The 15,583-nt window shown below is 35.4% G+C and overlaps 2 protein-coding genes across 2 annotated transcripts; one reads left to right on the forward strand and one right to left on the reverse strand.

Annotated features, from left to right (window-relative positions):
• The first annotated feature begins 772 nt into the window (after nucleotides 1-772).
• On the forward strand, nucleotides 773-9,552 carry arhgap20 (Rho GTPase activating protein 20). Its single transcript, XM_039682952.2, has 15 exons — nucleotides 773-979; nucleotides 1,963-2,039; nucleotides 2,602-2,769; nucleotides 4,223-4,372; nucleotides 4,469-4,510; nucleotides 4,651-4,735; nucleotides 4,822-4,899; nucleotides 4,993-5,059; nucleotides 5,181-5,339; nucleotides 5,972-6,153; nucleotides 6,392-6,556; nucleotides 6,784-6,914; nucleotides 7,115-7,295; nucleotides 7,424-7,535; nucleotides 8,315-9,552. Exons 1-15 carry the CDS (start codon nucleotides 905-907, stop codon nucleotides 9,418-9,420), a joined length of 2,778 nt encoding a protein of 925 aa, XP_039538886.2. The 5' UTR covers nucleotides 773-904; the 3' UTR covers nucleotides 9,421-9,552.
• A 1,294-nt stretch (nucleotides 9,553-10,846) lies between these two features.
• On the reverse strand, nucleotides 10,847-15,218 carry fdx1 (ferredoxin 1). The gene is made up of 4 exons (XM_039682994.2): nucleotides 14,943-15,218; nucleotides 12,310-12,434; nucleotides 11,894-12,023; nucleotides 10,847-11,004 (listed from the first exon to the last, which is right to left on the reverse strand). Exons 1-4 carry the CDS (start codon nucleotides 15,095-15,097, stop codon nucleotides 10,875-10,877), a joined length of 540 nt encoding a protein of 179 aa, XP_039538928.1. The 5' UTR covers nucleotides 15,098-15,218; the 3' UTR covers nucleotides 10,847-10,874.
• Between the last annotated feature and the right edge of the window lie 365 nt (nucleotides 15,219-15,583).

The following is a 15,583-nucleotide window of genomic DNA, read 5'->3' on the forward strand; positions in this document are numbered from 1 at the left end:
TGTCACAGACGTGTGTAGCTTAAATATTGTCAGCTTATTAATAAACTTTTTTATTATTTATATCAATACAATTGTTTGGTCAGTTTTGATGTTGGCATAGTTACTGCATTTTTGACTTCAGAGGACTGTGTTTTACTTTAGAATCAGTATAACAGGTCAGCAGAAACGAAGGCCTCATTTCTCATTTATTAATTTTGTAAAAAAAAAAATTTTTTCTTTGCAAAAGTCAGACTTATACAATGCAGCAGTACAAACCGTAGCTGGACAAAATCAGAATACATAATGTAGAGTCTGATGGAGTACAGTGAGGACAGGACGATTACAGTTTGATCAACTGTCAATCAAACTGGCGAGATCTGGTGAGAAAAGAGGATTAAGTTTGTCTGACCATTTACTCATCCAAATAAGGAGGGGGCAGGGTATGAGGATAAACTGGCTTAGGATTTACTATACAGACATTTTCAATAGATTCTTCTGAAAAATATTTATCAGAATATCTTTTTTTTCCTAAAGGCAAACAGCTATAATTGCAGAGAGTTGTTCCAAAAAGTATAAACATGCTCTCCTCTATCAAAACAGCCATGTTGTATAGACAGACCAAAATCTCATTATGTTCCAAGATCCCGCCTCCTAAATCCTCCCCCTGCTGCTCAGAGACACAGTCACAGACATAATCTTCCATCTTTCAGAGAGGAAAGACAAATACATTGCTCTGATAAATCAACGTGTGGAGCTTGTGAAGAGAACAGGACAGCTGAACACACCACTGGATTTTGTATTTCTTCCTCTCTAAAAGGACAGCATTAAGTGAGGATTACCCCAATAGGGCAGGTGATGATATGGAAGCATTGATCTGATCAGTCCTCTAACTCACCTCCTCAATCTTTTTACTTGGATTTTGACTATGGGACCACTGCATGAACCAGGATGGCAGAAGAGAAGCCGAACCAAAAGTTGTGGGGAATACCAGCACTCCGCCGTAAGTAAAGCAATAAACTGTACACCGGTGTTTGGCTGTATCATCAACGATCATAATACCAATACTGCAATGAGAAAAGTTATAAATAAAGGCAAACTAATAATGCAGCGTGCATAATGACATGTGTTTTATGACCATCACATTGTTTTGCTAGATCCATTCACAAGCTCTGATGCACAACTGAATCTTCAGATTTGATTGTAAAGTTGAACAAAAGTGTATATTGAGTGTATATTGAGTGTATAAGTGTATATTGTCACCTCCTTCAAAAACATATTTTAAAGAATTAAGTTGGCCATTGACTTAATAAAGCTGTGTATTGGTCTATTTAGTCAGGGGTAACACACATTAATAAAACATAGAATTTTACAAAGTGCAAGTTTTAGCTACATTGTCTAATTTTCATTAACTACATTAAAGTAATAATATCAGACCAAAAGCCCTGTAGTGCTTCGACATTCACGACGGTGCCTTGGGTCGGCTGCTGATTAAAAAATAAAACTTAAAAAAAAAATCAATAACAATAACCATAACTTATCCTGTGTATACAGTATATATAAACATAAACTTAATAATAATTAAAACAATAAAGTATATTGCCTAATTTAGAAATTATCTGAAAAATGCAATCTGGTTTTCTGGTTCTGGTTTTACAAAAATGCAATATCATCCACACATACAATATAATCAACCCATTGTGCTACACAAATGATCAAGCTTCACAATCTTCTTCCACTAAAAAACTAAGCAAATAAACAAATGGCCATGTTTCATTTTAGTTACTCACTATTAGCTTCTTGTTTATTAAAATATTATATAAATATAATCAACACTTGCAAATCAACACTTTTTTGCATTAAAAAAAAATTTCTGGGGTCATAAAACTGAATATCAGCATGCATGATTAACTGTGTGTTATGCAATGCTGGTTATTACTCTTTTTCTTTTATTGTATTAATTGCTCTCTCTTATTCTTTCTTTAGAAGTCCTCTCAGCGCAGACAGTCGGCTCCCTCTATTATTCTCAGCAAAGCCCTTACAAAGTCAAAACCTGTCTCCAGGTATGATACAACGCTTTATCTCCTGAACTTATTTCCACAATATCACATCACAGTCTTTGAAAACTAAAAATGCGTGTATAACGCATATGATTAAGTAAACATATCAGACTGCATGGCCATATTATTTTCTCAGTAGGCAGTTTGTTTATCACTTCTAGCACAATGTCACAGTCAGCGCTTATGTGCATGCAAGAGGTTTCTGAATATATTTGCATTTTTAACACAATGAAGAGATGCTACCAAAACCAGACTGTGTGTGGTCTCACAACCAGCATCTGCACGTGTGTGAGTGTGTGAAAGAGAGACGCAGAGAAACTGAGTTGTCTACCGTCAGACAGGTTGTCTACTTTTGTCTGATGTTCAGCTGCAACACTAGAGTAAATTTATCAATCAAGCATGTGAAAGAGCATTCAAGCCATGTTTAATTACAGACGGATCGATAAAGTGAGCGTGTTTTCTTTAGAAAACATTGACGGGATGATGTCTGGCCATGGGCAATTGTCTGTATTTTGTGTGTGTTTTCAGTAGCCTAATGTCAGTTTTTCTCTCATGTGTGTGTCAGGGATTGTGTATCTCAGGTTAGCCATGACACTTACGCCCTGATCCAGTCTCTGCTCACCCCAACAAGAAAGCTCATTTCCCAAAGCAATGTTCTACTACAGACAGGCCTTCAGACCCAGGACAGATGCCTCATCCTTTTCACAGATATCCTCATCATCACCAAGCCCAAGTATGGATGAGGAAAATAATACACTGAGGAGAAATCTTTTGTTGTTGTTGTTGAAATGCATATAGTTTCCAAACTTTTGGGTCAGTAAGTTAAAGGGACACGCCATTTATTCTTTTTTTTTTGTTTTTCCCTTAACTAAGACGAGTTGATACATACCTCCCCCGTCAATCATTCTGTCTCGCAGCGAAACTTTGATAGCACTTAACTTTGCCCAGTTCATTGCACTTGCTGTGGTATTCTGCCATACATTCTTGTTATCGACTTTATACGCTTAGAAAAGCGCAATGTTTTATTTTGTGTCACCATTCTTGGTCGAGTTACACTATTAGTCTAACTGTATTTAAATAGGGAAAACGTGGAGGTGTTTGGTCGCTTCTCTGCTTGGATCCTAATGAATGAACTGGGCTAAGCGCTATCAAAGTTTCGCTGCAAGAGCGATTTAGTGCACAGACTAAGATGAGAGAAGTATGTATCAACTCATCTTAGTTAAGAGAATATGCTACACTGTGTAACTCTTAGCTAAAAACACATAGTTCTTTCAAAAATATATGTGCTCATTAAATATTATTTACTTCGTTCAAGTAATAAAGTATTCTCGTAAGTGTATAATATGCCATTGAAAATACATACAGGTAAGGGGTTCTAATGTCGGTCGCCATGTTGCCCCTCCATCTTAAAAGTACATTAGCCAAAGAGGGACATACCCGTTAATTCAAGCTTCGCCTTTCCTGTTTACGTTACTTAACACTCATGGACGAGGTCCAACTGGAATCCATGTTAATCTTGGACTACATTGGCCACCGTAGGAGTTAAAACGAAATCGGAATTGACAGGAACAGAAACAAATATTCACTGGATGGTCATATATCTTTTCACCACTAGATAGAGGTAAAAATCACACAGTGTAGCTTTAATATGAAAAACGGCGAAGTACCCCTTTAAGAAATCATATACTTACAAGGATGCAAGGATTGGACTACAGTAAACAGGTTTTCTATTTGAATAGTATATTTTACATTATATTTTGAATAGTGTAATTTATACAGGTGATGCAAAGCTGAACTCTCAGCATCATTACTCCAGTTTCTCAGAAATCTTTGTAGTCTGCTGATTTGACAATTAAGAAACATTTCTTATTATTATAATGCTGAAAACACTGCTTAATATTTTTATATATATATATATATATATATATATATTTGTGGAAACCGTGATACTTTTTTTTTCCAGAATTCACAAGTTCAAAATAACAGCATTATTTTAAAATAAAAAGAATACATTATACGATAACTTAATCTATTTTACTTTTTAGTCTATTTCTGTCAGTTTAATGCATTTTTGCTTGATACTGACCCCAAACCTTTGAGTGTACAGAGCTAAAAAATGAATGTGGATGGAATAGTTCTGATAATTTGGTCTTATATTTTAATTTGACATGCTTTTTTTTTTTCAGGTCGGTAATGCAGGTGAAGCAGAAGGCGTGTGTGCGCGTGAGTGAGATGTGGACTGCCAGCTGTGTGGATGAGGTGTGTGAGACTATTACTGATTCAGAGAGGAGCTTCGTCATGGGCTGGCCAACTTACAACTGTGTGGCTACTTTCAGGTACACACACACACACACACACACACACACACACACACACACACACACACACACACGATTTTGCTGGTTAAAAATTGTTTGTGTGTCTGTGTGTAGCACTTCAGAAGAGAAAGACAGGTGGCTATCTCTCATTGAAAGGTCAGTTATTGTTATTTTAGGCCTACTTATTTTACTTTACTTTAGAAAATATATAATATAAATATATAATTCATTATAATAATACAAAAAATAAATAAACAGTCTTGCATCCACATTTCTCTCCACCCTTTTTTAATAAGTTGTATAAAAGAAGAGAAAATGTGTGACGATCCAAAGATGATTCCACTCAAAATATTTGCAAAGGATGTTGGGAACTGTGCATATGTAAGTAGTAATTGTCTTGTGCTCTTAAAAAGATGTGTTGTTGCTTTAATGTGTAAATGAACGAGAATTCGATTTTGTCTCTCTAGGCGAAGACTCTTTTGATCAGCAACACAGACTGTACCTTTGATGTCATCAGCACAGCACTGAAACAGTTTGGTCTTTCGGTAATTTAACACAATTATAATGAGAAATAAATGTCTAATTATTATTGGTGATTTATTATTTAACTTATTGATTGATTTTGTCTTTGTACACAGGGTGGAATAAAAGATTATAAGTTGTGGGTATGTTCAAAACAAGATGAAACCCCATACCCCTTAATTGGTAAGATTTTTGTGTTTGTAATTCTTATTTATCAAAGCAATCAAACATTTTAACCAGATTAAATGTGATACTTTCCTGCACAGTGGCCTACCTGTTTGTAATGGGCTGTTTGTTCCACCAGGTCATGAGTTTCCTTACAGCATAAAGATGAGCCACATTCGCCTGTTGCAGCAAGATGCAGTGACATCCTCCTACAGCCAGATGGCGCTTGTGCCTATTGATGCTCACTGCCAGTTCTTCCTGAGGCCTAGTCACAGTCAAATAAAAAACACCCTCACAGGTGAGATATGGCCACCATACTACTTGTTCAGTAAGTTTCTTTTAGTATGCTATAGTATATTTGAAGAGTTCAGATGCAAAAGCCTCTAAATGCCATTTGAAATTTTCTTCTAAAATTACCATTTTAATCAAGCTTGTATATTTAAGTTCAGTAATTTCACTTAAATGACAATTAATAGGTAATCTTCATTGCCATTAAAGTGAAATTACTGAACTTAAATATACAAGCTTGATAAAAATGATCATTTTAGAAGAAAATTTCAAATGGCACTTAGAGGCTTTTGCATCTGAACTCTTAATTTTTTGTATGAATGAAATAACCAACTCTGTTTTACTTACTGAAAACAGTATTTTTAACTACCGTGAGGATTTCCCTCTGCAGCAATGGCAGTCTATCAGCCCACACATCTATGCCAAAATAAATAAAGTCTGACCATTAACATTAAGCCATATATTCTACAAATACCTACATTATGGAATAGATTTGGCTTCAAATCAACAGCTTGTTTCCCATCAGATGTGTTCTGATACTCACCAATCCCTCACCCCCAAATCTAACGCATATACACAATGTTTTGAAACATAACTGCTTCTTTACTTGCTGGCCAATCTTGCCTACATTTCTCCAAGCAGAGCAGAAAAGTAGCAGGAGGAGGATGTCTCTTATTAGCTGGGCATTTAAACGAGGCCCCAGCGTTGAACAGGGTGTCCAGTCAGAATCGCCCGCCCACACCATTACTCCGGCTCCTGGTCATCTGTTTGGTCGGCCACTCAGTGAAGTGATAATTGACAATACCCTGCCATCACCCATTATGGTAGGTACTGTATGTACTGAAAACCCTCAAATTTTTGGCAGTTAGAAAGGAAATGGGTATACCATACTGTATACCATTATTATTAAGGTTGGAAAGGACTAGAATAAGAAAAGTTCTTATTACTGTAGCTTATGAAAAATCTTTAAAACAATATTCATATAATTACAATAATTTACAATAACAGACAGTATTAAAACAATAGTATTAATAGTAATAAAACCACCTGCTCTTTTTAAAGGATATGCTGAAGTGTTTGTGCAACGAGGGGGCTGTGACTCGTGGTATATTCCGGCGCTCTGCCGGAGCGAAGGTCTGCCGAGAACTGAGGAAAAAACTGGATTCTGGTTACTATAGAGAGCCACTGAGTGGCGAATCTGTACTGGTTATCGCTGCAGTGTTTAAGGTAAATAAGGGGATGGTGTAAATGTATGTATGTAGAATACTGTTCAAATGTTTGGGGTGTGTCAGTTTTTATTCATAATTGATTCAATTGCTATTGTATTACTTTCTTAAAATAAAATAAAAAAACCTGCTGACCTCAAACTTTTGGACATTATTGTAACTCAAGAATAAACATTGATTTTATTTTATGGCAACTTTGTGTTTCACATCTGTGCATCTGATTGGCAGGATTTCTTACGCAATATACCTGGCAGCCTGCTGTGTGAGGATCTCTATGAGCAATGGCTTCAAGCAGTGGAGCAAAATGGAGAAAGAGATGGTCTCATGACAGAGAGGAACATGGTTCAGGAAGTTCAGAGGTAATGTTCTAGTATTACTAGATTAGTTTTTGTAATGCTAGTGTACTCAGTTAATAAGGATAAAACCTTGATAATGATGGATCAAGGCCATGATTATTACTGCACACTTTAAGCAGATTAAGTAGCCAAATTTTTTAGTAGCCAATTTCCTGTAGGTGTATGTTTTATTTTAGATGTCTTGATTCTGCCCACATTCACAGGCTTGTTCAGGTCTTGCCTAAAGAGAATGTCCTGCTGCTGAGAAACATCATTGCGATGCTGTACCATATACAGCTCAGTGCTGAACACAACCAGATGAACTCTTTTAATCTGGCTGTGTGTATAGCACATAGCTGTCTGTGGAATAGCAATCAACAATCTCAGGAAAAAGACGTCAAAAAGGTGAGCGTGCTTTATCCAATTTATTATAATATTTGGGGAGTACGGGAGTATCCGCTTAAATCGTCATCATTACATTTCAAAGAATATAGGAAAATGTAAATGTAATAGCAAACTGAATCTGTACACAGGTGTGTGACCTTGTGCGTGTCTTGATTGACAACTGCTGTGTGCTGTTTGGGGATGAAATTATAAACCTCTTAAAAGATTTGACTGAAGATAATAGAAGCATCCATGGATCAGGTTACTATAAATACAATCATACTTCACAATCACATACACACCAATACAAAACTACACTATAATGTTTTGTCAGTCTAAAAAAGTGCTTTAGCTAAAGTAAAGTAAATAATATTAGATAATATGACTAAATCACCCTGAAAAAAAAAAAAAAGATTTAACACTTGTTTAAAAAATAAAATAAAACTAAAAACTTAATTAAATTCTTCATTAAAAAATATGTTGCATTTATTTAGATGTGCATCATCAATGTTACAAATAAAAACAATGTGGTGTTTAAAGCATATTCTTTACCCAGTGTTATTTTATAATTGTAGAGTTCAGATGCAAAAGCCTCTAAATGCCATTTGAAATTTTCTTCTTTAATGATGATTTTTATCAAAACTTTATCAAACTTGTATAGTTCAGTAATTTCACTTAAATAACAATTATTAGGTAATTATCATTGCCATTTATGTGAAATCACTGAACTTAGATATACAAGTTTGATAAAAATGATCATTCTAGAAGAAAATTTCAAATGGCATTTAGAGGCTTTTGCATCTGAACTCTTCAATTATTCAATAATTTGAATGAGCTTTTTTATATTTTAATTTAGGGTTTAATTTTTTTATTAGTTTTACTTTTTTCTAGTTTGCTTTTATTTATTTTAGTTTTAGTACACATTTTTAACACTGCCATTACCTACAATGACCTGAAGACCTGATCAAGGGTCAAATCAGTTCAAAATAACTTCTTAAAAGTAAGACGTATTTACATTTCTTTTCTCTTTCCTTCTCTAGTTGGGTCCCTGCAGCAGATGTCAGACTCAGGTTATGAGAGTCTCAAGAATGAGGTAAATACTGACACGGAGGATATTTCTAAGACCCGTCCTCTTAAAGACAGTCGTAGTATGGACTCACTCATGTCACTGAGTGATTGTGACCTTGAATGTCCAGAAAACAACCTGCCGTCTCTCAACCCACTGGCAAAAATCAGGAACTTTACACCAGCTGCGCGTCAACCCCAATCCCTTCTATTACACAGGCACTCCATGCCTGCAATTGATTTGATTTCTCATGAGCAGAAAGAAACCTCAGAAAGTGGAAAATATCAAGAGTTTGAGAGACCTGATGAGGTCAATGAGAACACAATTTTTTTGGAACACAACTTCAAGCAACTGAATTTCAGTAGAGAAAAACAAAGTTCACCGAGCTCCAGTGTATCATCCCCAGTAACGTCACCAACAGTCTCATCTGTGAGTTCAATGGACAATCCCTTTTCTCCTCAGAGCTCTCCAGCCAGAGGACAGTCTGATTGGCTTGCTCTAAACAACACAGATTACCAACACACAATCACCTCGCCGAATGAGAAACAGTGTCAAGCACATCATCAGAAGAACGTTGCTGAAATTGAAGGGGGTTTACAGCCAAAAGTGACCAAAAATCCTCCTTCTTATCAGCAGGCCTTACAACAGCTGAATAGAAAACTATTCTCACAGACTCCCACTCGAATGCCTGAGAAAACCACAGGGCAGCTACATAAAGGAAAAGGGCCCACACACGGCCCTTTAGGAGACCACCAGGTGTCCCCTGCTCCTCAGACCTTCAGGTTTGTGGATCAAACCAAACCAGAAGAGGAGGTCAAGCCACCACAGAGTGTGTTTTATGGACAGAGCTGCAAGTTGACACTGCACAGTGTCAAGAGACAGAACGCAGGTTGGAAGTCTAGCAAAATCAATGGGCAGCAGTTGAGGTTAAAAGCGCTTGATTTGCACCCCTCCTCCAGGAAAATAGCTGGGGACTGCCTTATGGATACTTCCCCTCTCGGAGACGGGCTGACAGACAACCAGGATATTGGGAGAGGCCGCAGGCTCAGCTGTTGCAGTAGCAGTCAGTGGGTTGTGTGAAGCCAATTGGAACACTTGCGTTTAGAAACAGCACAAACACTGGGACACCAACTAATTATAATAACCTGTATTTTCTTATAATCAACAGGAACATGCTCCATATTACAGAATTATTGCATTAGAGATATTTGAGATGTTTTGCTAATTTTTTTTATTTAATTTTTGTTATCCTAAGTAAAGCTTTTTTGAGCCTTTTTTGTAAATATTCATGAGCATATTTTAGTAATATTCATGATCATAAGAACAATATGCATGAGATTGCATTTACTTAAAATAACCTGATGAAAGTGAAACTTAAAGGTGCTTTAAGCGATGTCGGGTGACGTGATTTCTTGTTGACGTTTAAAGTATTTTCAAACAAAACGGAGGCTAGACCCTCCCTCCTCCTCATCCGCACTGACCCCCAAACCCCACCCCCAGGGCCTTCTTGTCAGCTATTGGCTGGAACAGTTTGTTATGTTTCGTGGAGCGGGTTGCCGCAGTTTGTTTTTGTTGCCATTTGTGGAGCCTGAGTTGTCTGCATAGATCGCATTTTTTTACAGTGTGTTCAGGGGACCGGCAGCTAGCGGATAGTGAGGAGATGTTTTCTGTATGTGACAAAAAATGTTTTGGCCTAAAAAACCTGTGACATCGCTTAGAGAACCTTCAAGGATTTAGACACAGAGCCCTCACAGAATTACATAGGGATATATAAGCCATTTTGCTTGCTGATCCTAAAAAGACGAATCCCACGTTTCTGAGGTCCAAGATGATTTCATATCAGCTGATATTCGTGCGCATTACAATGCCTTGTAAAAATAACCATAAGTTTTTACTGTAATAAAAATAAATTGTAAATACAATATTTTATTGTTCTTCAAAGAATACCATTTCAAATAGGGCTAAAGTACCTTTCATTTTTGTACTTTCTTTTATAAGTACGACTGTAAATCTTATTAAAACTAGTAATCCCATCTCAATGTGACCTCGTTTATTTTTCAGCGTGAGCGTTCCGACATATTTCGGCTTTCTCGATGTGCTCATGTCAATGTTCTTTAACACACAAATATAACTCTGAAATTATTTGGCTGTTTTGTCAATTCTAAGATATAATAAGTACTTGAGGATGATGTTACAGCTTTCAAAGACAAAAACAAATAAGACAACTTAAAAAGTTAAACATCTAATTTATTGCAACAAATCGATTACAATTATATCTGCATTCAAAACGTATTCCAACAAGATGCTCCCAGCTCTCATTGTCACACAAAGAATTGCAGAATCTGCACAATTAAAAAATGACTATCACTAAATTATAAAAACTACGTACGGCAGCAAAGTAAATAACATTAAACGATAAATGTTATCATTTAAATTGTAGGTTTCTATTAAAATTGTACATATTAAAATATCTGCTATTAAAGATATTTCCATATTGCAGTGTTATTGAGATATGCTGGGCTTTATTTAATAGATTATACTTTGGGTGGGGCTGTGGAGGACTCTTTTTCACTGTCAACTCGAGCATCAGATATCACGTCTGGCACCCGCAGAATCATCCCATCTAGTTCCTTCCTCAAACACACCTGGCAGCCCAGACGAGATCTAAAAGACATGCATGCAAAAAAGAAACTCTTCAACAAAGACCATGTTGTTATGTTGGGCAGGAAATCCAAACGCTTACCCATCATTCAGGCCACATGGCTTATCATTTAAAACAAGTACTAGCCAACATTAGCTGCTTCCATGCATTTCTCTCGATAGGCGCATACACTACACCAAAGTTCTAAAAACTACGTACGTAAATGGAGCAAAGCTGGATGAAAACTAAACTAGAGGTAATCCGGATTTCATGGAAGGAGAGCTAGATTGCTTACAGAGAGGCCTTAAAAACTGCTAGATCTGCATATTTTTCAACCCTATTAGAAGAAAATAAACATAATCCTAGGTATGAATTTGAAACTCTCTATATTTGTTACGGCGAAATCACAAAACCTAATGCACAAAAAAAAAAAAAAAAAAAGTGTCCCTGCTTGATATACATCCAATAAAAAAAAAAAAATTGGTTTTGATGAGGAAAATAAAGTATAGTACTTGTGCGGATTAGAACCCAGAACCTCTGACACACTTGGCAGAAGTTCTGCCTCTGGACCATTAAAGTACATGGGGATAATAATCGGATCTATGCATTTAATTCTCACCACTAACAACATGCATTAGATCTCATTAAATGACAAATTAAACACAAAGTACTATTGTATACTATGTAACGCATCACGCCAAGTCACGCTCAGTGTGAGTGGTATTCAAATACAAGTTCGTTAAATACAAGTACTCCACATCGACTCTAGGGGTCGCTGTTTGACAAATGGAATTCCTGCATAGTGTCCCTTTAATAAACAAACTACAGCTAGTTCAAAATGCAGCAGTACAAAACTATCATTTTTAAATCATATCTCCTTTTATTCAACAGAAATGCCTGGGGTTCACTCACGTGTCTGTAAGCCCATAAGCCAAGTCCAGCATATCCATTTCCTCATCAGAAACAGGTCCAAGCTTCTTATAAACCGCTTCCTCAAAAATAAGGTGGCATGTAGAGCAGGCCAAAGTTCCCTCACATGCACCTAGTTCAAAAACCCAAAACAGACGCACAAACATATTAACCAACAAGCTAGTAACACTCACAGTCTACTTAAATTTATCAGGTGACAAGCATTAAAATTCTTTTCCAGGCTAAAGGAGTAGCTGTTGACCTCGTTTACCATTAGATCTGGACATTCACAAAGTCAACACAGCCCTGTTTACACTGAGCAAATCATTTTTACGTTTTTATGCAGTCACATATGTTTACCTTTACTATTTTTTTAACAAATATTTTTACACTATGTCCAATATTCTTTAATATCTTACCAAACCCATCAATATCTAGATCATGGTTGACCACGACATCAAGTAGTGAATCTCCAGTTGATGCTTTCACCGAAATCCTTTTTCCATCACGATTTAGGAAGTGGATTGTCACCTTCTCTTCAGCCCTGCACAGAGACATTTTTATGCCTTAAAATGAAAAGATGAAGACATCAGCACCAATTTATCATCATAAGAAGTGCTATATGAAAAACCTACAAAAATGATTTGTTGCATCACTAAGCTCCTTTCGCTGAAAAATTGGGCCAAACCGTTTGTTGTAGTTAAACAGACCATTGTTAAAGAAGCCAAGGGATTTCCCTTGAAATGTAGATCCCTGAAAAATGCACTTTTGAATAAAAATTGGCTTTGAACAACCTACATTAGGATTGATTGTTATTCTGTTAAATTAACAAATATTAAAAACAAAAACCATAGTTATAGTTCTGTTTCATTCATACTTTCCTGTTGTGCCACTGTTCTTCATATTCAGTAAATTTCAGTAATAGTTTCTAAACTGAATGGAATAAATAATACCGGTAGTCATCTATGGTTCAAAGCACAACTATACAACAACACCCTAAGCATGAATTCAACTAAGCCCTGAGAAAAGACAATTATGCATGGAGGCTTAAACAAAATGAGGGGATAGGGTTTGATTTAGTCTTCAGCAGGCAAAAGAAGATATTTTAAAAAAAAGGCCATATACAGTACAATTCTGCACTGTTTTGTAGTAATACAGTAGCCTTTATACAATGGAAGTTACCATACAAATATATAAAGCGCACACACGTACGTACGTTAACACTCACCGTACTTTATTTCTTCATTAAGAATGTCACACAAACAATTAAAAAATATTTGTACACACATTTTTCGCAGTTAAAATGTTCTGTAATATTTAGAGGTTTCTTAATCGCATTCAGACATGGAGGTTACAATTTTCATTTGTTATGAAAAACTCATGATTTTATTAAATGAGACTATGAGAAAGAAACCAGTGTTAAACAATAGACAAGTATCTAGGCCACATAATGTTTAGGCCACATAATGATAAACTGGTTAAAGGTTTGGATGCTTTTTCTTTCTTTTTAAAATTGTTTTATTTATTTATATATTTATCTATCTTGTTTATCAAAACCAATGAGTTAAAATAATTATCTTAACTATGAATAATTAATATTATGTTAATTATGATCAATATTATTATAATTTAAATAACTGTTTTCAATTTTAAAATGGAATTTATTCCTGTGAATTTTCAGCATCATTACTCCAGGATTTAAAGCCACATGATCCTTTGAAAATGATTATAATATCCTGATTTAGTACTCAAGAAACATTTCTTCTTATTTTTTATCAATGTTGAAAACAGTTGAGCTGCTTAACATTTTTGTCGAAACGTTCTGCGGGATCATTAGTGTTTCAGGATTCTCTGAATAGAAACTTGTGCACAGTAGTGTAGATGTATGAATGACTGTTTTATAGCGTTTCCCTGAACTATGGTCAAGATTGTAAAATATTTCGCAATCTTCAGTTATCAATGCATCAGCCACAACAATAGTCTACATTCTTAAAACACCAGACCTAAAGATGAAAATTAGAGAAGGATAGATTACATAAAAAGTCAAGGTAAGTATACAATAAAATAACACTATTATTTCTACTGTGGCACACATACTCAATAAACTAATGACCCAATAGCCTTGGCCCAAAAAAACAGCTTAACAACTTGATGTTCAACCTATTACATAAACTGGAAAATACAGTGAACCCAAAAAAATCTCTGAATACTACAGACGCACTTAAATACATGTATATGGATATATATATATAGTCTTGTATTAAGTTATTTGAGGTCACATGTGGACCATGTCCAAACTTGCAATAAATAAATAATCTTCCAAAAAAAAAAAAAGAATGTCGCTGTATACAATAAAAATCATATAAAGATATAAAATATCAAACCAAGTATTAATGCAAACAGACCACTCAAAGCATATTTGACCCATGTTTTCAATGACTTTTATCCAACTGATCTCAAGGTCATTTTATAGATAGTATAGCCTAATCAGTCCTTCTCACGTTCAAACAGCTGTCCTGATAGCACACATCACGAATAAGTTTATTCATTTTTTTAGAGTGTTTGCTCATCTGCAATACGTCTATAGGACGTTACCTTTCAGATGTAAAAAGACTTTTAGAAAATATCTTTAAGATGTTTCTGATTTAAATATGATTAAAAAATTATTTAAAACTAACATATTAAAGACTTCTATCAGATGTTAGTAAACAGTATGCTTTCCAGATAAAGTGATCTACGTTCGCTATCCGGTAAACATAAACTTAGTTCATCACATTATGAACATGTCCTATTACATTTTTTTTTTAACACTGTACGTTTGCATTTTCAACACAATATTTATTGTTTTATGATCTGAACCATAAGAAGCTGATTGGGGACATATTTTGCTTGACAGACGTGCAACTCGTTTTGATATTATCTAAGGACGTCCAAACGTTATGCAAGCGAGCCACACACTTTTGTGGACACTGTAACGTTAGGCTACACTAAACATCATTGCTGACAGAGAAAGATTGGAGTCGATATCTGTGTCAAATTACCATTTTCTTACCTTAGTGAACTGGTGAATGTATTTATTCCTCTACTGTGTGCGTTGCTCTCGGTCACGCATTGAGGAAATACTCTCGTTTGACTGAATGTTTGTTGTGCCGCTTTACGCATAATAGCCGCTCGCTGGAGAAACACTCTCAAAATACATGCCGACATTGTAATATATTTTGTTGACAGAACGCAGAATAACTAACTATCACCGTTGCAAATGTGATAGACTGAAACTTTCGACTAGTCTTTATATGCGGCGGAAATATATCTGTTCAGCTGTGACGTCAATTTGTATGCCAACCCGGAAATAATTCGTCAGTGTGTTATAGATATCCATAATAAAGGCTTTATTTATTTTAAATGCTTGTAAAAAATAAAATAAAAATAAATCAACAACAATTATTGTCATTGTCATAACATGAAGCAGAGTCCTTCAGTCCAGATTAAGTTCCTTTAGTCATTTTAATCCAAAATCCTTAAACAGCCACAGTTCTGATAGCTTTTAAGTTTTCTGAGAACTCAATAGATTTATAAATTTTCATTTCATGTTTAAATCTTAAAAAAGGGATTGCATTTAGAAAATTTACAATTGTGAATGTGAAATTTATCTAACAGAAAAATACGGTTTATAAAATTTGTTTTACTGATATC

Source organism: Pimephales promelas, chromosome 7 (genome assembly GCF_988280905.1).
Source record: "Pimephales promelas chromosome 7, fPimPro1.hap1.1, whole genome shotgun sequence".
Lineage (NCBI taxonomy): Eukaryota > Metazoa > Chordata > Actinopteri > Cypriniformes > Leuciscidae > Pimephales > Pimephales promelas.

What these genes read in the sequence shown, in the direction of transcription:
- fdx1 (XM_039682994.2), bottom strand. Translation starts at nt 15,097, where the DNA reads ATGTCGGCATGTATTTTGAGAGTGTTTCTCCAGCGAGCGGCTATTATG. An exon ending in ACATTCACCAGTTCACTAAG is followed by an intron (nt 12,435 to 14,942) that starts GTAAGAAAATGG and finishes GTCTCTGTGCAG; the next exon opens with GGCTGAAGAGAAGGTGACAA. An exon ending in GCTTATGGGCTTACAGACAC is followed by an intron (nt 11,005 to 11,893) that starts GTGAGTGAACCC and finishes CATGTCTTTTAG; the next exon opens with ATCTCGTCTGGGCTGCCAGG.
- arhgap20 (XM_039682952.2), top strand. Translation starts at nt 905, where the DNA reads ATGGGACCACTGCATGAACCAGGATGGCAGAAGAGAAGCCGAACCAAA. An exon ending in AAGTCAAAACCTGTCTCCAG is followed by an intron (nt 2,040 to 2,601) that starts GTATGATACAAC and finishes TGTGTGTGTCAG; the next exon opens with GGATTGTGTATCTCAGGTTA. An exon ending in AACCCCATACCCCTTAATTG is followed by an intron (nt 5,060 to 5,180) that starts GTAAGATTTTTG and finishes TTGTTCCACCAG; the next exon opens with GTCATGAGTTTCCTTACAGC.